The sequence below is a fragment of the Cyclospora cayetanensis genome, unplaced genomic scaffold (assembly GCF_002999335.1).
Source record: "Cyclospora cayetanensis isolate NF1_C8 unplaced genomic scaffold, CcayRef3 CcayRef3_contig_85, whole genome shotgun sequence".
NCBI lineage: Eukaryota > Apicomplexa > Conoidasida > Eucoccidiorida > Eimeriidae > Cyclospora > Cyclospora cayetanensis.
In genome coordinates, this window is record NW_020312758.1 from 106,970 (window position 1) to 128,766 (window position 21,797).

Below are 21,797 nucleotides of genomic sequence, written 5' to 3' on the forward strand. Positions count from 1 at the left end.
AGCGCGATGGCTCGCTGTGTCTAGCGCATTGGCGTGTGGGGGTCCTGCTGTGAAAAACAGAGCACAAGTAAATTATGGAACAGAAATCCGATTGAGCGGTAGTTTTGCAGTGACTCTGGGCCAGTTAATATAGTCGTTGCGTGCAAATAGAGGCGTTGCATGCAGTATGGTAGCTTTCAATGTCCAAAGGAGGCATCAACATGTATGCACGTATACCATAGCTGAAAACCCGATCCATAAGTCTGAGTGCGTAAAGCACCCTAATAACAATTAGTGCCCATGACGGAAAGTAGCTTTATCAGGCTTGGAATGCCGAGCGGATGGAAAATTACCGAGGAATGCAAGGAATACCTTTCATGACGACTAGTGTTGTAAACAAAACAGAGCTGTAATTTCACCCAGGCAACGCAGTCAGCAACTGCTTCTCCAACGACCACCCAGTACCGTGTTCCCTACCCCATTTCACTAGAAAATCGGGCCTAGCGTGGCCATCGCGCTCATTAGTCCTAGAATCCAGCATTCCCACGAGTTCATGTGGATCCTCCTCCCCCGCACTGGTCACTTCCCTACGCGTCAAATTCCGCGAACAATACGGGGAGCGTTTGAGCTTTTGTAGGAATTAGTGTAGGTAGGTCTGCTGCACCTCTAACATGTACGGAAATCGACAAAATTTGAAGGAGTATTGCTGTGTGAGGGATGCCAAATGACTCCAGTAACCTGATTGCAAAGTGCTTATCTGATTGCCTTTGGCTGTACCATACAACGCGTGCCGGCCCACGAGGGAACCTCCAAGCTCGAAAAACGCAAGCGATTACTGCTTACCATAAGTCCTTGGTTGTTTCTCATAAATCCTTGATTGGCTCTGTTGACAGTTGCGCATCCCGTGCACTACTCGTCGGCTCTGTGTATCCCTCCACCGCTAAAAGGTGGCTGCCGACTCAGGTCCACGAGGTCTAGGCGTAGAATGAAGAGGGACCTCAGCGTAGATCACGGATGTGGGAGAGCACCGGGTAGACAAGTGTACTGTTGAATTATAAACCCACTCAACACACGAAGGAACTTGAGTCAAGCAATTAGGTATTTGTGGGGAACGAGTCATAAATGGTATCATAGTGTGCGGATGGTGCGCTCGGTCTGTCCATATACCTCAAACTGCTTCGGAGAGGTAATCTTGTGGTCAATTTGTTAGTGGGTCATGGAGGCAAGCCAAAATGCACTGACAACCTTCCTATTCCTATCCGCAACGATATTCCCAAAAGGTTCGTTAAATTTTCAGACACCAGTAAACTATTGTTCAGCTACTTCCTGAGCCGTGCTAGAGCTTTTTTTCAATGGGCATATCATGATCCTCACAACAACTCAATTGCTTGGCTCAAGTGTCATCTTGGGCTGATTGGATTTATATTTGAGCAGTTCACTCGTCTACCCGGTGCTACCCCACATCTGTGATCTACGATAAGGATCCTGTCTCCTATCTGCAGTAAAATCCATAGTCATGTCAGACCAACGTTTTCAGGGGGCGAGTAAGCCTTGCAAACAACGGCGTTGAGGAGACTTTCACTGCCTTCGCTGCTGAGAGTCTCAGCTAAGCAGTGCCTACTGGCCTGCCGTAAGACGCATTCCAAGCCAACAGAAAGACCATGAGAGCATTTCAACTGTAGTGTGAGCCTCACGCGGCATGAAATAGCATGAGCATGTGCTTTGCGCAAAGTCTCACTTCAAAACAAAGTCGGAGTGTACAAGCGAAGGAATCTCGGCTTTATTGTGAAGCAAAGCAGGTAGCCCTCAACATGCTAGTGCTTCTCCCTTGTGTCATTCTGGGCTCTGGTAGTAGCAACGGAAGCATGGGTGTCAAAAGCATAACAGTGGCAAACAATAGTCAACCGCTGCTAAGCTGGGAGAGAGTGTCGGCAAACACGTTGGTGATGCTTTTACTACATTTCCCAGCAAAGTGGTACTGCGGGAAGCGCTACGCCAAGGAACTGCTCTAGGGTTATCAAAGTATTGAAACTTCCACTGACGGTTATTTTAGATAGTAAAATAACGCCTATATATAATTGAGCAGGTAGTTTCCACGCACCAGCAAACCGCACAAAGTTTCCCTTCGCACTGGATACCACTGCTCGGTCCCAGTAAAGCGATGAGAATAGCAAGCAATAATTTGAGACTTTAAAAAGCCTTCAGCGTTTTGGGAGAGGATAGAATTCATCGCTACAGCACTGGCATTGGTTGTTATAAAGAATTGACCCTCCCAATCAATCAGCGCTAGTAGTGGAGGTGTCATAAGAGAAAAGCGTCCTTGTTGCGGCAACAGCCCTCTGTATCCAAGTCAGCGACTTCAGTACATCATTCAAAAGAGCAGCGATTGCACCAAGTCCAAAAAAAGCTTTGATATCATGCGAAACCATAAAACTTTGTAGCGTCTTTCCGAATACGTGAAGGTAAAGGCGACACCATACTTATTTTGAACTTGGCCAGATCTGGTGCAGTACCTGCAGCCGAAAACAGCGCCCAAGAAACACAATTGCATTAAGGAAAAAACCCATTTGCGTGCCTTAAAATGCTATTACTTGTCCCGCAACTGCTAGGGCCCACGCCGCAGGTGATGTACGTGCTCCTAAATGTTTTCAGCTGAAGACTAAGACATGGTTGTTGTAGACAGTCATCCACTCCTCCCTTATAGGCTAATCAAAATCAAGACTACCCTATGGTTGCGGTTCAGCTGGTGCACGCACAAGTCTAATGGGCACACAAGTATACTTGTGTTTGCGATTCTGGGTGTAGAATGGATGTGGTGCCTGTCAACAGGGTGATTCGGGGTTTGTAACAATGCGTTTACAATATCAAATGCCAAGTAGAGTTTTGAATCGTGTATTATGCCAACCGGTCCGCTGATATTGATGCATCGAAAACTTCTGCTCAATAGTATTTTTGTGTAGGGCCCTAAAGAGGACGTTTTTGTGCCACCTGCCTTCCTTTTTTCAGCACCGACACCGGGTAACGCCCAAAAGGGCTTGCCGCTTCTGGCACTTTGCCTTCTTTCAGCAAAGCACCCGCCTGTCGCTCAGTAATCTCTGTACGGAGGGGGATTCTCATACCGCGGAGCACTGCTTGGATCTGATGCTGGGATTGGCTGAATATGGTGATGAATGAACAGCAGGTGGTCAGCTTGCTGGTAGCTCGCAAGTTTTCAGCGTCTTCGCGAACTCCTTCCTATTATTTGCACCTTCCTGTTGCTAATAGGCTAAGCGCGCAATGGAGTTCTGCAGCAAGCAGATAGCTGTAGACGGGATGCATGTTCAAATGCGCCTTCCCTTCCTGGGCTACTCAGCCGTCCGAATGAAGGCTCCGTCTCACCATGTTGAGGTATGGGCTGTACCCCGGTCGTTATAGATTATTCGAACGTTTTTGCGTACGCCAAAGGGTGCCTTCCGTAGCGTTTACTGGAACACAAGCCTTCACAACGCGTAGATGTGGCAGCAAGGACGCCTTCTACTGGGCTGCTCATGGCACACCTAGGACTACGTCGTGGTGTAAGGCCGCAACAATGGAATCCTGGACCATGCCGATAGAAGCCAACTCAAACTAAAAATAACACATGCTGCCGCAACCTAGCCAATGCGTTCGTTGTGTCGCCCGTCAGCAGACGTGAGTCTTAACTACTGCGCTGACGGGTGAGCAGGCAGACTGCTCTTCTGCAGTGTCTCCTCGGATTACTGATCTACCTCACATCCAGTGTCAATTAACTCTAGCTATTCTCAATCATTGGTGTGAGCCTGTATTAGAACAGTTGCGGGCTTCGTTGCCTGGGTGAAATTGCAGCTCTGGTTGGTTTACAACACTAATTGACATGAACGGTCTTCCTTGTGTTCCTCGGCGATTTTCCATCCGCTCGGCATTCCCTGCCTGATATAGCAACTTACGTCGAGAGCACTGGTTGTTATTAAGATGTTTCATGCACTTAGACTCATATACGGGGTTCTCAGGTACGGTATTCCTGCATTCATGCTAATGCTGCATTTGGGCGTTGAAAGCTTCCATGCTGCATGCAGCGCTTGTATTTGCCAACAAGGTCTACCCTACCAGGCTCAGAGTCACTGTAAAACTACCGTGCAATTTGATTATTGTCTCATATCTTACTTGTGTTATCTTCCTTTGTAGCAGGAAGCCCACACATCTGGGGTAGACATGTGCGCGTCAGGCCCGAGCCTACTACTTCATCATCCTAGTGGTTTATACAGCCGGATGCCAGCGGGCAGAAGGGACGAGAGCCTACTAGAATTGGAATGATCAATGGATTGTTCAAGGATCTAACTAGAAGTGCTACAGAGGTACTGTCATACATGCACTCTGGCAATTGGTACGGAGGGGATACACATGCTACACGATTAGCTACACCCGAGGGAATCAGACACTGTTTGTCATAGCACTTTTAAAGTGCGGAATCCGTGCATTAACACTCCCCACACTTTAAAAGGCAAGTACCCTTATGGCTGAGGCTCCTGTTTAAGCATCAATGTAATGGACAGATTTATGGGGCATAAGCCACATACCTAAAGCACTTACATGTTGGAGCGCGATTTAGGGTGGCGTCCGAATATATGTAGCAAATCTTGAGCAAAAAGGGAGTCCAGCTTTGGTGTGTGAGGCCCCTGACCGTAGTACAAGACGCTTCCACGAGGGCAAAACTTGAGTTGCTACTAAAACATGAAACTGCCGTCTAAATAAAGCGCGTAAAAGTGCAAATTACGGATCCTACCCACATATAGACGAACTTCTGGTGTTCCTTGAAGCCAGTGAACTGTTCGCAAAGGTGGACTTGTGCCATGACGAATTGGTGTCCAGCTGTTCGGAAGCACGAAATCAAATCATAAGCCAGTAGCCTGGAGCCCTGCTGTATGCAAAAAATAATACTTATTAAATGAGCAGGTGAGCCGAAGTATTTAGGCTCACTGTGAGACTCTGCAAGAAAGCTTAACACTGGCCCCGGAGTAGGCAAAGCTCATCTCCAAGAAACTCCCCGCGCAAGCCCCATATCGGGAGGAGCTTCATACCTTAGAATTTACGGCGCCATAACAACCTTAACAGCTTGAATGAATACGGTCTGGATGTCTTTGTAGTTTTGGGCTATTCAAGCGGTCCAGCGGCCTTGGGCGAGAATTCGCCTTGTCGGCGCTGGACACTGCGTCCAGCGGACCACAGCCACCCATGTCTTCTACAACTATTGATTTTGAAGTATTTTGGCTACTGATGGCATATCAATGTTGTCGCAAGGAGGCATTATCGGAATTGCTGACGCAGACCATCGTCGTTCGCCCTCTCCTGCGGATGCCAAGGGTGGTACATTGAAGCACGGGAGTGCTTAGCGTAGCGATACTCACTTGAGCTAGTAGCGTCGGACCTCTTGAGACAACCCTCGCTACTAAGTTTAGGAATACTCGTAGGGCTGTTAAAGCTTATCAACGAGCCATTGACTTGTTTATTATTCTCAGGCAAACTCGGGCTCGACTACGGGGTTGACAATGAATTGCAGCAACTCGTTAATGAGTTCGTGGGAGGGTCTTCAGGCGTCCCCCTGGCTTCCAAGAATGAGCCATACACCGGACAGCCCACACCAGGAGCTTCAGAGGGTGCTCCTACGGTGCTAAAAAAAGAGCCTGCGGCCCCCAGCCTCCTCCAAGGGGCATTATCGCCGTGCCTTGGTGACTCGGAGAGTGTTGTCAGTGAAATGATATACCGTTTAAAGGAAAGTCTAAGCGCACAAGCCGAGAGATGGTGGAGGATCTCCATGGCCAAGGCAATAAGCAGGCCTCTATTGGCTTCGTACGAGACGAATTCAGCGGGAAACTTCTCTAGTACAAGCCAAATCCAGAACGATCTTGTTCCGGTGAGTCACGCTCACTTTGAATAGAAGGATGGGACAGCTACAGATCTGGATCCCTTTAGGGTTGCTGCTGGGCTTTTAAGGGTATGCACTAAATGAAGTTTGCGCGAGCAGGACAGTAAAAGGACATTTCATGCATCATGGAGTCCCCTGGCCTTCCTCTACACAATTTTGCGGCTATCCTAGTGCGAGATCCTATTTTCCGGCTGCATCTGAATGCAGGGGCCCAATGACAAATCCATTTTTAGTAGCAACTGGCACGACCGCCTACAATGGGCGTTTCAGCAGGTGCTCACCCTAAGTGAGTCTCAGGACTTGGAAGTCGCCCATAAGCTCAGAAGGCGCCTCTTCGAGCGAGAACTTGCTCTGAGCCAGTAAGCTTCCCTATAACCGAAAATGGGAGGTTTTTTGTCGTCTGCAGCGGAGCCGCTAATGTATATTTAGCACCAGAATTTGCTCTTGTCGATTTGCAGCTGTGATGGGCAAAATGGAAATATTTTAACCCATGGAAATATTTTAAACGAGAGCAACCACATTTTTAAAATGTGAACTACATGTATCGCATGCAAAGCTGTGTTGCAGAATCTTTCTTTTATTTCCTCAGCGAGATTGGCTCTTTTGCCGCAGCTGCACGTGCCGCAGCAGTGGTGCTGCTTCACTCCCTGCCTTTGGGGGAACGTGCTTCGTACGCACAACCATTTCAGCCAGCGAGCTGTACAGACCGAGCGTACAAAGGCCCTTTCCAGTGCTTCGTGCGCATTACACCGGAGGACCATCCCACCATGTGGAAGGTCTATCAACCCAAGTTCGCTGGTGGTGAGCAAACCAGGCATCAATGTCGCTCTCACTATTTGGCGTAGCAAGAGGGCGCTCGTGCCACCGCTGGGTATTGCTTTCGCTGCTGCGAAGCAAAATTTCGTGTACCTCGACTCGTGTGCACTGTCACAGATGAGGTGTATGCCTTCGACAGCCTGGTGCTGACAGTAATTGTGGGGGATCCCCAGGCGAATGTCAAGGCATACGTAGCTAGGGAAATATACCAAAATGACGTCAAGGGCCGCCAGGCCATGGCCGACGCAGTGTATGCCACTTGCCTGGCACGGAAGACGCAGACAGATCTGAGTCTCCACAGTTGGTCTCAGCTGCGAAACAGCAAGCGGCGGGACCTATCTCTACAGGTAGATACAGTGTGGAACGTACATGACCAGTCCAAGTTCGAGCGCGCCAAACTTGGCCTCCCAATCGCATGCTTAGTTGACTATGCGGGCCTGACTGTCATGGTAGAGCCGTTGATACCCCTGAGGTGAGAGCAGTCTAAGTCGCGAGGCCGCTAACTAGTCAGTCTGTGGCTCGACGGCAAGCGTTCCGCCAGGCAATGAGAGTATATAGCATCTTATGCACTGGTGACTGATTTTATAGTGACCAGCATACTGAGCCATTTTGATGCTGCTGTCTACGTGTGCTTCGCAGCCCTGCTCCCAACAATGTCTTGGAAGAGCTTGTTTCCGAAATCACGCAGTGCCTCCCCGATTTTGTTCGGCAGTGCAATAGTATTGGGAACCCCCTAGCTTGTTTTGACGCCTTGGACAAAGTCGACCGCGTTACTTACAATAAGTTCAAAAACATCGCGCGCTTCCTGAACCTGGCGGTGGGGCCCGAGGGATTTCCTACCCTGCTGCTTCTGCACACCTTCAAGGGACTCTATTCACCAGATTGAGCATTGGTCGTTTCTCGAAGCCACCCTCTCTGCATATGCGAAACCGCTGGTCCTTGAAGCTGCCGCATATTAGCCACAGGCCAACTGCCAGAGAGTTATGTGACCTACACTCACCTCAAGAACAGTTAATCAGCGCGCACGCTCCTCTAAGCTTCGTTTGTCACTTCAGGATTATCCCTTCGCCCGCGGCGCGTCTGACTTTGACTTAGCATTGCCTCCACCAGCACTTTGGCGGTCTCAGGTAGACCAGTTCTGCATATTCCGTAATCTGCATGAGACCCTGCCCCCGAAGTGTGTAGACGGCAGGGTAGTGCCAGTACGTTCCTTCCCCCTGCCCCAGACTTCACCGGCTGATCAACCTAGCTTTAACAGCCAGATAAACCGAATCCTATTGATGCCTGTACACAGTTGCGCTAGTAGAAAACCTAAGATACTCATGAAAAGTGCTGTCACACCTCAAGCACCAAGGAACTGGTCTGTCGAGCTCCTTTCTGTGCATGACCATGCGCGCGTACTCCTGTGTGCAGGAGCAAAGGTTCCGGCAGTCATTTGTTTCCTGTGTCTTCGATGTTGCCTTGCCATGTACCAGCAGAGAGCAGCATAAGGCTTCGGAGAGTAAGGACTGCCTCAGTGTGTTGCGGGTTCTTGTGTCCCTTACAAGCATCAGCCACAATCAGCCATCCGTGATAGTGAACGCACGTAGGGATTCTGCTACTGTGCATATGGGCGTGTGATCAGCCGAATCTTCAAAGTTTGCTCAAAGGCACACGACACTGCGCGGCTCCCTCGAAGCACTGTCGATGGCTGTGCATTCCATGGAGCTTTCGATTAGACAGGACCTCATTCCGGTCATCAATGCTTTTCAGAAAAACTTCTTAGATTCATTTGACATTGCCCACACTCTGCATGCCCACGGGATAAACATCAGGTTAGTTTCTCATTCCAGGATATGGCTGTTAAGCGCCGTCTGACTCGATAATCAAGGGGAGCAAACACAAAAGTGGCCGTGCTCGCTAGCTAGTGTGTGTATTGCTAGGAGCATGTGTATTTGCTGTGGTTTCCTTGGCTTGCAGAAATGTAGCACAGCTGCTCAGCCATGGTCCGGCTTCCCCGTTTCGAGATGCCGTTGTGCGTGAAGTCGTGGCACGGTCTGCAAAGCGTTTGTTTCGGATGCAAGTCGAGAAACTGTTTAGTGGAAGGGTGGAAACAAGCCACATAGAAGAGCTCCAGCGGTGAGGCCCTTCCTGTACAATGCCCCGCAAAAATGCCAGACCAGTGATCCTACTGTTGCTGCCGTGCACGCTACGCACAACAATCGGCGCAAGTTCTCTCGATGACTTACACTGCTAGCCAGTCAACTTCCTGTATATTACTTCCAAAGCTCATCGCCGTGTTTGATTTTGGCACCTATCTGCCAATAATTCGAGTTCTGCTATTTAGAATTTGGTTCTACAGTAGTCTTACAGGGAAGTACATCAGCCTCCATGCTCGTCGAACCATGAATATTTTACGACAAATTAAAGCTACTTCCCAAAGAATCCCTATTGCTAGCGCGCAACATAAGTTACTTAGCTTCTTTGTTTTGCGTGCTTTACGTTTCAGACTGGTTGTTAAGCTCTTCAACCTGGTTCTTTCTACCAATGAGGAATCTCGGATCTTCTGGCAACACCAGATCCTTCCGCTGGCTTTAGAAAGGTCCGCATGGCTGCACACAAATTGCATCAGCTGTTATCATAGAATCACGTGATAAGGCGTGAGTAGGCACTTGCTTTAAAGCGCATGCTCTCCAAGCCCTTGGCGACTCCCCCTCTGCTCTTTTGTTTTCAGATACAAGGTTGACTTGACAGAATCGGCTTCGCCAGACAAGGTCTGCACGTTTTCCCTTTTCAAAGCCATGGAGTACAACTTTGGTATGTCAATCCTCCTGTATAGCTAGTGCATGCATGCCGTGGCTCACGTATCTTTGCATAACGTCTAGCGCCGCATCAACCTGCACCAGCACAAAGGGAAAGAGTTAACTGAGCATGCTGTAAACGCTGCAGTTTTTCATGGGCCGTTTCCAGACTACAGACAGACTAGGTGCCCCTACACTGACTGAATTCGTATCCCAGTTGCTGTGGAGTAACTGATCGCTTCAGCATACGACGGAAGCATCCCCCTAGCCACCGGTTGTGTCAAACGCTAACTGCGCTTTGTTTTGCTTCCATGGCTTGCGTGCACGCACTATAATTTAGCTCTTGCAAGTGTATCGCCTTGGCATCGGTTTCTGCGAGTGATGACTCCACTTTGCATGAACTGCACATGTCAGTAAAGCTAGTATTCCTCAACCCCAATTGCTTCCAGCAGTGGCACGGGGTACGAAGTGATCAAAAGCGGCCTTTTTCTGTGTCTACTTGTTTTAGGCGTTCAATTCGACTCCCGCGTGGCGGTGCGCTCAACAAAAGCATCCAACGAGGTTTTATTATCGCTTCGACTGCCGCTTTCTGTCGTCGATTTGTCCACCTTCTCTGCTTGTGACTCCCTCCTCTTTCCTCATATTTCTTACGTCCGCGCGGCTCTCCTGGGGAGCGGCCATGCAGAAACAGCTGAAGAAAAAGATATTGCAGACTGGAGAACACAGCTTCGATCAACCAAGCGGCGAATGCGTCATTTCCTTGAAGCCGACGGTCAGTATATTTCCACTGCGAACTTAGAGAGGCCTTGTCGCGAGGAGTTTCTCACGTTCAGATCCTTGTGTGCTTAAAACTAAACGGCGGCCAGACTATCTTAAAATGGCCCCCTGCACTCGCTGCCTGACACCGTGGGCGTTTGCAGGCACATGCGTGGACAGGTCGTGTACATTTCTGGCCCATGCTTTTGCTGCTTTTTGCTGCAGAGGCTGAGAAGGCAAAGGATGAAGACAGCAAACTGCCGAAGACTCCTGGTACTCTAAAGGAGCTGCAATCATTTGCGGAACTTCGTGCTGTTCGAGGTTTCTATCCCAGGCTTCACCTCGTCGCACCAGACACGTTTGCACTGATGCAAGCCGCTGCCGCATCAGCCGAAGCTGGAGCCAGCAGAGTATCTTTAAGTGTGCTGCTCGATAACATGAAGGCTGGTAGGCACGCGAACATCCGGAATACCTAAAGGACTGCCATCTCGGCCTTCGGTCTAGGGGATTGTGAAAGTGTGTACCCGACTTTTGACGGAGAAGCACTGTAGGTGAAGAAACTGCGATAACTGTGCGTGTGATCTTAGGCCTTGTAGTTCCCGCGTCAAGCGAACAAATATGGGGTAGTGCAAACTTTGCGTTACACGGAACGTGCGGCGCAATAAGATCGGCCCTTATGGGTGAGCAATGCTGGTTTTTAATACGCTAAGGCTACATGCAGCAGCGTCAGTGCACGTTTAAATGCCCTAATGATTACAGCAGCCACACGCAAGCTGGCAAGCAAAAGCGACGTGATCAGTTGCTTCAACTCGAGTCGGGCCGTAATTTTGTTAGAGAGTACATGCGCGACATTCCCTGGACGTGCGCATGGATTAGAGGCATCTGTGAAATATCCAATATACGCTTGCCTGTCGCATGCATGAAACTTGCAGGAACAGGGTACCCTTGCCACCCATATTGCCATTTAGTAGACGAAGATGAGAATATGTTTCCTGTCGTAACAGAGGCTGCTGATGAGAAGCACTCTCGAGCACCTCTGAGGCAATGCCGGAAATACAAGAGAAAAAAGCTATCCCTTACGCTTGCTCTGCTCTTGAAGTCGGCAATCGGTATGCCTGTGGTGCCTGTTTAGCACGATTGGCCGTTTATGTGATGTCACAAGTATGAACAAATGCGGTGGATCGGCGATAGCCACACGTCTAGTCTCAACGCTGTGAATGCTTCTGCTGGATGCGCTTTTTGTTATCAGGAGACGATATTTTTCTGCTGGGCAAGATCTTACAGCAGACCGCATACGTCATGTTGCAGCACAACGAAGTGAAAGCGGCTGCGGGCATCGCCGACTACATTTACTCAAGGATTCCCGACGGGCTCTCTCTCCAGGCTGAAGCGCTGCTCATTGATATGCAGTGCACCACAAAAGGAAGTGCGAAATGCTATTTAGGATGTAACATGGGTTCCAAAATCAGTTGGTGTCTTTTTTTGCCACTGCTGATGGCTAGAGGGTAGGAGGAGTCCTGTGAGCTGTATCGATTTTTCTCGTACTATTTGGCTCTTACAAAACTCCTGAGCCGTGTTGCCATTGGCCTCTGCGTTATGATGTGCTTGCAGCTCAACCTAAAGATGCGCTTGTGTGCTATAGGCACTTGAAGCCCATCCTCATCGCCATAGAGGGGAAAATGTCACTTCGATTACTCCTCGCGGATCTTCTTCTCGCATCGGTTGCTTTCAAAAACAAACGGTTCAGTGCTGCGATTGTGCATGCTTTCCGCGTCCACAAGATATCAACTGTGGTCAGCTACCTAGCACGTGTCGTGCAGGCGAGCGCATGCTTTGCCTTGCGGTTTTATCATTTTGTGCGCTGGTCGAATGCAGCACCGTTGGCTGCTGCCTTTGTTGTTCCTCAAGAGTTGCTTATTGGTGGCATTTTCAGGGCGCATTTGCACGCAGGGACCTCCCTTTGCTCCCTGTAACATTGGCAATTGGATCGCTGAATTTATCTTCTTTTTGCTTTTCTCTCTGCTGCGTTGCAGTGTTTTGATACTGGAGGCGCTCACTGGGCTGCAATTGCGGCGCTTCGCCTTGTCGGTGCGTACCAAGTGTACAGGGACCAGACCCTTAGACGTAGTGGTGATGCTGCTGAGGTGATGCCTGCTTCAGATTCAGGTGGCGCATTTGTAATTACCACGTGCCCTGGAAAAAACACTGCCTGGAGTTTTGTTTACTTGATAGAAAATTGCGCCTTTTTGCTTATCTGAGTTCAATCATAATCGTAGCGTTGAAGGCTCTTTTTGAACAGCACTGCAACGGTATACAATTTGCTCAGATGCCTAAACGCTGCGTGCCATTGAAACGACGGGATGTTTCTAAGGGCTGGGTTGAAATGAGCTGCGCAGCGCGGTCGATGCTTGAAGTTCAACGGTCTTCGGAAGCAATCATCATCCTGCAGCATGCCGTTAGGGCAGCAAGCACGAATCCCGAGTTGCCATGTGTTGTAACGCACATGAGCCGTTTTTGGTTGGCGACAGCCTTTGCTCGGTGAGCTTCAGGAGCCGGACAACGGTTGGTCTGCTGTAGTGTTTAACCAAGCGGTTGATTAACATGAAGCAAAATTTAAGACACGAAGCTCGGTTTGCCACAATAGCTCTTTCTAGCGAGTGCATTTATTTGAGTTGATGAATAGCTGGCATACGGCCCCACGGGTTTGCGTGGATTCCTTCTGTTTGGTTTTTTCAGATTGGGGCGCTTGGAGAATGCCTCTACAGAGGCGGAGATTATGCTTGCAGGCCTTGAGTCTCAGCTCGGCACGAACCATGAAGCCACAATGTCAGCCCTCTACCTCGCAGGTAGGCCATATGATGCCCCCAGTGTCTACACCTGTGTGAGCGAACAGCTTTTGCAACCGCATTCAATCTGAATATTTAAAATGTGGCGGCCTTCTTGCGACTGTGCCCCATTAGTTCGAAAATCAATCTCGAGAAGCACTGCGCCAGAAACACGGACCATTGGCCCTCCTGTCGTGTTGCAATGAATATGTCGCAGCTGAAGTTAAAATGAGTATTGGTTGTCTGGCTTTGCAAAACCCCCCGCTGAAGATTGCGGGGTCCGCCTCCGCTCACAGAGACGAGAAGGCTGATGCCATCGGTGCTCCTGATGAGCTTCAAGAACCGTTGCTATGGAAGCCATTGAGCGCTGAAGACTTTGCAATCTACGAGGAAATCTTCAGAGATAAAGGCATGATCCAAGCGAGAGCCGTACGACAAAAACAGCTGATAATGGAGCCCCATAGCTCCTTAACTTTAATCCATGTAACGTTCTCCGCTGAGACTTAGAAATTGCGGTGCAGATATGCACTAGTTTTGCGTTTTGTTGTGGAGGAAGCGGTAATATGGTAATATTACAGAGTCTATGGTGCTTTCAGGACGCTGAACAGCTGTTCCTTGCCCTTTTCCGTCGACTCTTATTCAGAGAAGACAATGTTTTAATCGAAGTGCACCAGCCGCGGGGCCTTGACCGCAAACAACGCCTTCGGCAGATCATCTCTACACTTAGGCAGCTTTTGAAGCTCAAACTCTGCTCTCTTCCGATATCTGTGCTGCGAGTTAGTCCAGACACTATCTGCGCAATTAATTTGAACCCTTGAAAATACACGTTTAGGTGCAGAACAGCGAGGTCTGTTTGATTCTCGGTACCTGTAGGTTTCCAGAGAGGTTGAAGGGATAAATGCAGTACTTAAGCGTGCGTATGATTACCTCAGCTTCTGGCACACCGCGTGTACATAGCATGCGTGGCTCAAGGCTGTTCTCCCGCACTGAGGCCGTTTGGTCTGATGGAATACGAGCTAGGTTACACCGAAAACTCGGATGAAGAGGACCCGGAACCATGCGAGAAACAGACAGAGTACTCAGTAAGCCCTTGTCGCTGATCGCTTTTCCCCAACTACAAGCACAGCACAAAAGATCCGAATAAACGTAATTTTTGTCAAGGGAGCTACTGCACCTGCATTCTTGCACCATCTGGACTGTCTTCACGCTCCGATACATTTTACTGAAGCGTTCTTGCTATCTACGGGATGCGCGTTTCGTGCAGCACTTTGCTGCAGACAGGACAAGAGTTTATTTTAAGCATTACCCTCGCTTGAACTTTGGGCATAGACGGACAGCAGCAGTCTCCAACCGGTTGAAGCCAGTCCCTGATGAAGCACCACATGAAAAAATGACATACGAGGAACCAGCAGATATCGCTGACTATCCTTTTTCGTTCTACTCACAACAAAAAGTGTCAGGCACAGAGCGCCGCCGTGCCCAGAGTAGCGGTGTCCTGTATGCTCGGGTAGATGGATCCTCCAGCTTGCGGCCTACTCAGTGAGGCTGTCTTCCCCTAAAGTGAAGGCCGTAAATCCTAGGGCTGTATACGTCAATACCCTCAAGCTCTCAGTTCCATGAAAGCTATTCGTAGTACTCAGCAGTGTTAGTCTTTGTAATTTAAAACTTTGAGCGGGGCGGAATAGAAGCAATACTAATGAATGTTCTGTATTGCAGGGAGCATGATGACCTAATGATGCAACTGCTGCTGTTTTGTGAGGGTCCCCCGTCATTGAATGGCATTCTGAAAAGCTGCTACATGAGCTGCTTAGAAGACCGTAAAAAGAGCCCGTCAAACTGGTAAGGCATTCTCCTTTCCACTAGTAGCCTCGTAACTTCTGTGCCTTAGGCCTTCCAGTCGCCTCCCTCAATTTTTGATCTGTGTTTGCTCATGTTGGCTGGCTTTTAGTGGGCCTTATGCTTAATAGGCGACATTGGGCGGGTGGTTGCACCCTACAACTGCATACAAACCATACCGCATTACCCAGTTGTGGGGTTGCCGCGACCAGCCATTACGAGCTCTGATCAAGCCGCCCATGCGTATAATATCATTCAGGATGGATGATCTTATATCTGACATTCTGTCAGAGAGAGGAAGCTTGCAACATTTGCGCTTCCTTGTATGCATGATGCGTCACTTCTTCACGCTTTCGCAAAAAGCACTGATGATTTCGCTCGCCCCAGGAGACTTCAACAGGAAACGCCAGGCCCAAATTCTAATTCAAGCAATGCGTGGACAACAGGTTGAGGAAGAAGGTACGCCATGCTTCCGTGTAAACTCCCGCCATCACAGGCACAAAACTCACGGACAAATTACTGGCTCTTTCCTGCTTACTCTACTGACCCCAGGAACGCTGTAGCTTGCATTCTTTTGCCTTCAAAAGGCTTTATTCGGAAGGGACCTGTCCACAGACGTTGTGCCTGAATAGGTGAATCATGCTAAAGTGGGTGCGGGCACCCAGATGCGTGTTCAGCTTTAGATCTGTGGTGGATTTGTGCAGTGTCACGAAAACTTATCCTAAAACGGATGATCAACAGAAGCAGGGAGCAGATGCCCGAGAGCACTGACGGTAATCCTTGATTTTGCAGAGACAGGACTCACGACTCAGTTACATATTCACTCAGGCAATAAATCATTGAAAGTTCACCAACACATTAATGCTTGAATATAGGACGACCCTCTAACCTTCAGCCAAATTGGCAAGCTGCGTTGAGGTATACTTTTTCTCTTTACGTCATGTCCTTAGTTTCGGTGCTTCGGATTAGTAATAGTTTTAGCATTGTTATGTTCCACCTCTTCCTAGGCCCTGTGAACGCCATTAATTCTTTTATGCTGCTGAGTCTTTGCCATTTTCAGATTACTTTGAGTATGAGATCAATTCACCTAGGCAATTCGATCTGATGGTCGGGATCACCCGGTGTGACGAACTCGTAAATGCGACGACCTGGACTGGTGAGCCCTCCTTTCTTCTCATCGGCCGTCATATATACACCCAGGGTGAGGGACCTAGTTTCGTTATTTTTGCATATGCCCTTGTGTTCAACGGCTCAGGGTCTGCGTTAAGGAGCATGCGCTCTCAGCTAGACTTCACACTTTCCAAACAGTCCCAGACAAAACATGGGCCGGCATACGCCGGGAATCAAACCACCGGTGGGATCGAAACCCCTGCTCGTAAAAAAAAAGATACTTTGGTTTAATTTTACAGTAGTGTATGTGTTGGCGCGGTCACGAGACTCCCACTCGTTGCGTGTATCTGTGTGAAACCGTAGAGCAAGAGCAATGCACAATTCTGTGAGAACAGTTGACTAAATGATGTATATGTATCCTCTCTGCACTAAACGCATTCTTGGGGAGTACCAGTAGCTGCATTGCAGCATGACTGAAAATGCTACATAAATTCCATTGCCACGTTCTAGTCAGGGCGTTTATCTTCAGCAACGCCACAGCAGCGAACTGCAAAATGTGATAACTTGCATTGAAAGAGTACAATGTGCCTGCGAGTTGCCTGAAGGGGATAGTGACCTGGTAGAATACACAGGGTCTGATGACGACTTGGTCGCTGGACGAGGCGACAGTGCGAACTACCGTCGGAGCGAAATTGCCGCAGTCGAAGAACACTACCTAAAGAAACCGACTATGGGGAAAGGCAGTATATCGGGCAAGACCCCATGGAGGAGCATGAGCACGGCAGCCCGGCTATCTCAGCAACGCTTCGGAGGCAGCAATCAGCTCACTGCGAATGCCTCGCCCATTGCGTATGGCGTCATGCGAAACATTTTAAAGACCCAGGTCGATTCAGAACTTGAAGCATTTGGATGTATTGAGTGTTTGCAGCCGGCGGACAAAGTGCCTTTCCTTGGAGGGTGATAATCACCCACCTGCTTGTCGAATCGCGTGGACGGCACATTCAACTTGCTCCGTTCATTTTTGTGATTCATCGGCAGATGGATGCATGTACAGCAAAATACTTATAAGGGACCCGAAACAGTACAGGCAAAGGTCCCACTACCAGCCTAAAGCAGGGTGCACTGGGCAACACCATGGGGCTTCTATGAGATTTTCAATGTTTGGGGCTATTTCTGCAGGTATAAACTATTTGGACGGCCACGCTTCGTACTGAACGACGTACAATACAGGTCACCTCCACTGGAGTTATATAGTCAATACATTGTATGTACATTAGATTAGAAATAAGAAAGGGTCACGCGGAGTGTTCTCTACAATGCAGTGCACTCCAGGCTGAAAAGTTGATTGCATCAGTTTATATAGAACGGAAAAGAAAGGAAAACAGCACCAAAACGCTGCTGCGTACGTACAACAAATCAAACATGGTGCTCCAGAAGGCCATTTAGTACAAAGAAGCTCCAAAAACTGCCCCTTTGCGCTTATTTTACCAACAAAGCTCTCCACTGGCTCGACTTGCTTGGCAGATTGCAGAATCCAGATATGCTCACCATGTCCTCGAGGTCAGCAAACCGTCGAGCAACGCTGTTGCCAAATTTGTCCTTTTGGAACCAAAAAATCCGCTTGGAAAACGACGGAGAAGACAAACATAGCATTCAAAACAAAATGCTAAGCTTCATCCTCCTGCACTACGACGTGCTTACTCCAGTACTCGACTGACTGCGCATACGCCCCGCGATCTATGGCCACGCCACTGCCACCCTCCTCTATCAGCGCGTTACGCATTATCCTTAAACGAACACATTCAGATCGTATCGAGCATTATTATTATTGCAGGTGATCCTTATAACATGGCACGTCCAAAAAAGCTATCTAGATGCACATAACAGGAAACCTTACAGAAATAAATTACTTGGGAGCGGAAGGCATATACTTTCTACGGGTTATTGCCGCTACGGTTTACTGGAGAAACTTTAACTAGCGCCAAGCAGGACGCGGCAGCCTATCTGCGGTTAGAATGTACTATCGAAAGTGAACTTTGCAGTGCGTCTTGCTTACGTAATTGGGTTCATTGGCAGCTCGAATGGCTCATTCTGCGCCTTTATGGAAATTAAAAACCACTCGGGAGCAGAGGGGTCTGCGGTACGGAGCAGCGAACACTCACTTCTAGTTCTTCATGATCGTATGCCACCCAAGGAGTGCATAAATTGTAGCCTAGGATACAGTTAAATTGGGATCTTCTCCCAGAAGTCTCGCAGACACATATGACCGTACATCCTAAACCTCTGATTTGAGCCCTGCAATGACTCTCACCGATCTCTGTTATGTCGATTTTAGCCATCGCAGCGTTCTCCTTAGCGACTTGCTCCCGCGAATACAAAATTAAGTCTGAATTCCCAATTGCCATATCGCAAAGGAGATATGAATACAAACTTCGTCACCCCCGTCACTATACCAAAACATCAGCAATAATAATAAATGCAACAACAGAATTGAAGTATGATCTTTCAGAGAATATGTGGCGTACCGAGGTACTTTGCACGAATAAGCTGGTCCCTGACTAAAGAGGCCGGAAGCCAACGGGATAAAACTGCAAGTTCTTCGGGTCGCCGTGCCAGATATCCCGTGCTAAGGCACCACGCAGTCCTCATACCACAGAGCTGAAGACCATACAAAGCCCTCATACACTTATGGGCGGACCGCTCACACTTTACGCTCCACGGCATAAGGTTAGACGAACAGGAAGAAGCGCACTTCCTACTTGCGTACGTACATACTAAATCATTCTTTGTCTTGATTGCATTATTGCGTCAATAACATAATGAGCAGATGTGACTGGTAGCTGGCAAATCCAAACACCCTTTAAATAATGAAGTGAGATCAGTTGTTTGTTAAGGGATTTCGTTGGGCGGCCTACCGAATAAGCTTCTTGTTATCTTCATTGATGGGTAGTGTTGACACCCTAGCGTCTGTAAAGTTGTCCACAAAAATATGTTTGCAGAAGGGAGCGTAGCCGGGCACCAGCTTAGGTCTCTCACAAGCAAGGACCTCATGGAGCTGTAAGCACAGTGACAAAAAACAAGATACCTGTCAGTTTCGGCCACGAAAACACTGTTGCCATTCTTGTTAATTACACTACGGTAATTAGGTGTACCTTTTCCATGAATGCATCCTTTTCCATAGGAATTCTAGTCCCAGGGTATTTAGGATCATCGAATTGCCTAAAGCAAAATGGGTCTGCGCCACGCACACACACCGCTTCCTGGCCACGTGCCGATATACACACACCTGGAGGAAAGCTTCAGCTGCATATCCACAGTCTATATGGAGGTCGGAGCTAAGACAGTATCATATAGCGCAAGCCTGTTGGCTGCCTGCGCGTGCGCTCATCCGGTTTCCTCACCGAGGCCGATAGAGAGGGGGCTCCCATGGATCTGGCTCGAAGCTTCTTGACCTTGCTGAGCCATCGGGATGCGGATGTCTGAAGGAGTTGTACTCGTGAAAGGGGCGCACTGCAGTACAGACGGCGTTGGAGACCACAGGGCGACGAAACCCGCACCCCTTGCCAGGTTGCAAAAGCGCATACCTTTTGGAAACAAGGTGTTCTGTGGCCTGACAATGGTTTAAGCAAAGAAGAAATATGACGGAAACAAGGAGAAGACCAGGGGTTTCTTGCTTGGGGGAGACTGACCCAGCAGCGCTGTGAGTAGTCTTAGTTGTAGTCTGGCCGTGTGCCTACATGCTGCTTTATACACAAATTGCATGGGGCGCTAGGCTCCGGAATATTCTTCGCGACTGCTAGCAAACTCCAATTATATTGTAATGCTGGTAGCCCACAATATTTTAAATATTGAACTTACTGCTATAAAACTAGTGGAGTTGCTCCTGTGCATTTGGGGCTGGATGTATTCCAGCCACGACGCCCCGCACCCCGTTTGTTTCTGCATGTGAAGCTGTGCGTTTGAGAGTCTGGCGAGGAACGAAGCACGTAGAGTCATCTTTTCCGTTAACGTTCCTCCTGCGGGTGCATCGTTGACGGTCTTCTTGTTGCCACAATGGCGTCCGCATCCGTCGCTGCTCCAGCCCGCAGCCTCGCGCAGCGCGGCAAGAAGCCCGCATTTACTGGCAAGACAACCAGAATCAAGTTCACCATCGATTGCCAGAAGCCTGTTGATGATAATATTCTCGAGGCAAAGGGGCTGGTAAGCTCAGATCGGCGTCGTACTGCTCGATTCATATTCCCATAAGCACTGTTCTCCTTGAGAGTCATTCAAGGTATTTGCGTTAGCCAAGGTTGCCCGTCTTATCTCCCTACAACCCTGGCTCTGGTTTATGACATAATCGGACTGTGTTACCGGATTCAGCGCGAGTAACAGCGTGCCAATTGAGATGATTATCACTCCCCACAGCTAATGCATGTGAACAAGTATTCCGCGTGCCCTATTGTTTTACTGCGGGTTTTTGCGTAAAGCCCCTGGAGACGAAGCTATATCATCTGGCAAATTCAGACGATAAAATGCACGCACACAGGGGTACAGCTTATATGGATAATTATTTCAGAATCGCGGCATGAGGGTTAGGTGACTGCAGAATATCTGTTCCTCATAAACATCATAAATCTATAGAATATCGACTTCGGCAACGAAATGAAGAAAGCTCCGCATACAATATGCCACTTGGACGAGTGGCTCACTTTGCATGCACAGCGAAACGGCCTCTAGGACATAGTGGCCACAACTGCACATAAGATGGTGGACTTTATCGTCGATTTCGTGGTGTGTAAACCAAGTGAGTGGCAGGTGTTCGATCAGCCAATCCGTTGCTTTATGATGCATGTGCTGACTGCGCTTCAGGAGAATTTCCTACGGAGCCGGATTAAGGTCGCTGGTAAACTTAACAACCTCCGGGAAAAGATTGAGGTGTCCCGAGAGAAGGCGAAGGTCTGTGTCACTGCAGAGCTGCCCTTCTCAAAGCGTTACCTCAAGGTGAGAGCACAGCATTCGAGCGCATGCATTAAAATGGCAAAATATTTTTCCAAAATGTTTCCCCTTCATTTGTTCAAAGGGAGTGGATATAGAACAGCAAAGCACTCTCCAGATTCACAATTCGACAGCCGTTCGATTAACGCAAGCATGTCGGAGCATGCTGCCGTACATTGACAACTGATCAACCGTCCTTGCACATGTTATGCAATCCACGCACAAGTCCTAGTAGTATGCAGTGCGAATCCATGCAGCTAGAGTATGTGAATGAGGAATTACTTAGTTGATCGCCTAAGTGATCGGGGTAAGTACGCCTGCATATGGGAGACAGCGCGAAACTTGCTGGGGGGTACGATTTGTAATGGAGTTTTGCCTGCCGTTGTGTTTTGTATGCAGTATTTGGTGAAGAAGTACTTGAAAAAGCATATGTTGCGTGACTTCCTTCGGGTTGTTGCAAACAACAAGACGTCATATGAGCTTAGATACTTCCAGATGCCTCAAGAGGACGAAGAGACAGCATGAACCAAATTTGTGCTCTCCATTATCTCGTTGCCGTGGACCGACTGCAATTCCGTGTCGGTCTTTTGCCAGGCCACAACTTCGTTTTTCTCAAACTTGAATAACTGCCAGCAGTACTCGGAGGACCCTAAGTGTAGGCATGCGACTGTTACTACCAGTGGAAATAATGTATTGTAGGAAAATACCTGCACAGTTAATAGTAGAAATCGTGAGCAGACGCGCAGGTCTTTGTTACTAAGCCGTGGCCTGCATGAAAATGGCGTAGTCAATGGGTGG

The 21,797-nt window shown here is 48.7% G+C and overlaps 3 protein-coding genes across 3 annotated transcripts; 2 read left to right on the forward strand and 1 right to left on the reverse strand.

The window, feature by feature from the left end:
• Window positions 1–5,261: 5,261 nt before the first annotated feature.
• Window positions 5,262–16,983, forward strand: LOC34623851. The gene is made up of 27 exons (XM_026335908.1): window positions 5,262–5,358; window positions 5,493–5,887; window positions 6,107–6,258; window positions 6,489–6,700; window positions 6,833–7,187; window positions 7,355–7,532; window positions 8,129–8,216; window positions 8,340–8,529; window positions 8,675–8,833; window positions 9,204–9,296; window positions 9,429–9,511; window positions 10,004–10,267; window positions 10,477–10,698; window positions 11,184–11,360; window positions 11,863–12,044; window positions 12,285–12,339; window positions 12,648–12,789; window positions 12,988–13,097; window positions 13,294–13,505; window positions 14,009–14,158; window positions 14,341–14,615; window positions 14,793–14,915; window positions 15,172–15,371; window positions 15,617–15,685; window positions 15,973–16,068; window positions 16,168–16,266; window positions 16,628–16,983. Exons 1-27 carry the CDS (start codon window positions 5,262–5,264, stop codon window positions 16,981–16,983), a joined length of 4,734 nt encoding a protein of 1,577 aa, XP_026191693.1.
• Window positions 16,984–17,688: 705 nt separating this feature from the next.
• On the reverse strand, window positions 17,689–19,487 carry LOC34623852. The gene is made up of 7 exons (XM_022736959.2): window positions 19,424–19,487; window positions 19,175–19,257; window positions 18,938–19,077; window positions 18,548–18,648; window positions 18,334–18,408; window positions 18,079–18,157; window positions 17,689–17,809 (listed from the first exon to the last, which is right to left on the reverse strand). The coding sequence occupies exons 1-7, from the start codon at window positions 19,485–19,487 to the stop codon at window positions 17,689–17,691; spliced, it is 663 nt and encodes a 220-aa protein (XP_022590470.2).
• A 588-nt stretch (window positions 19,488–20,075) lies between these two features.
• Window positions 20,076–21,524, forward strand: LOC34623853 (60S ribosomal protein L22). The gene is made up of 3 exons (XM_022736960.1): window positions 20,076–20,222; window positions 20,874–21,005; window positions 21,399–21,524. Exons 1-3 carry the CDS (start codon window positions 20,076–20,078, stop codon window positions 21,522–21,524), a joined length of 405 nt encoding a protein of 134 aa, XP_022590471.1.
• The last annotated feature ends 273 nt before the right edge of the window (window positions 21,525–21,797 follow it).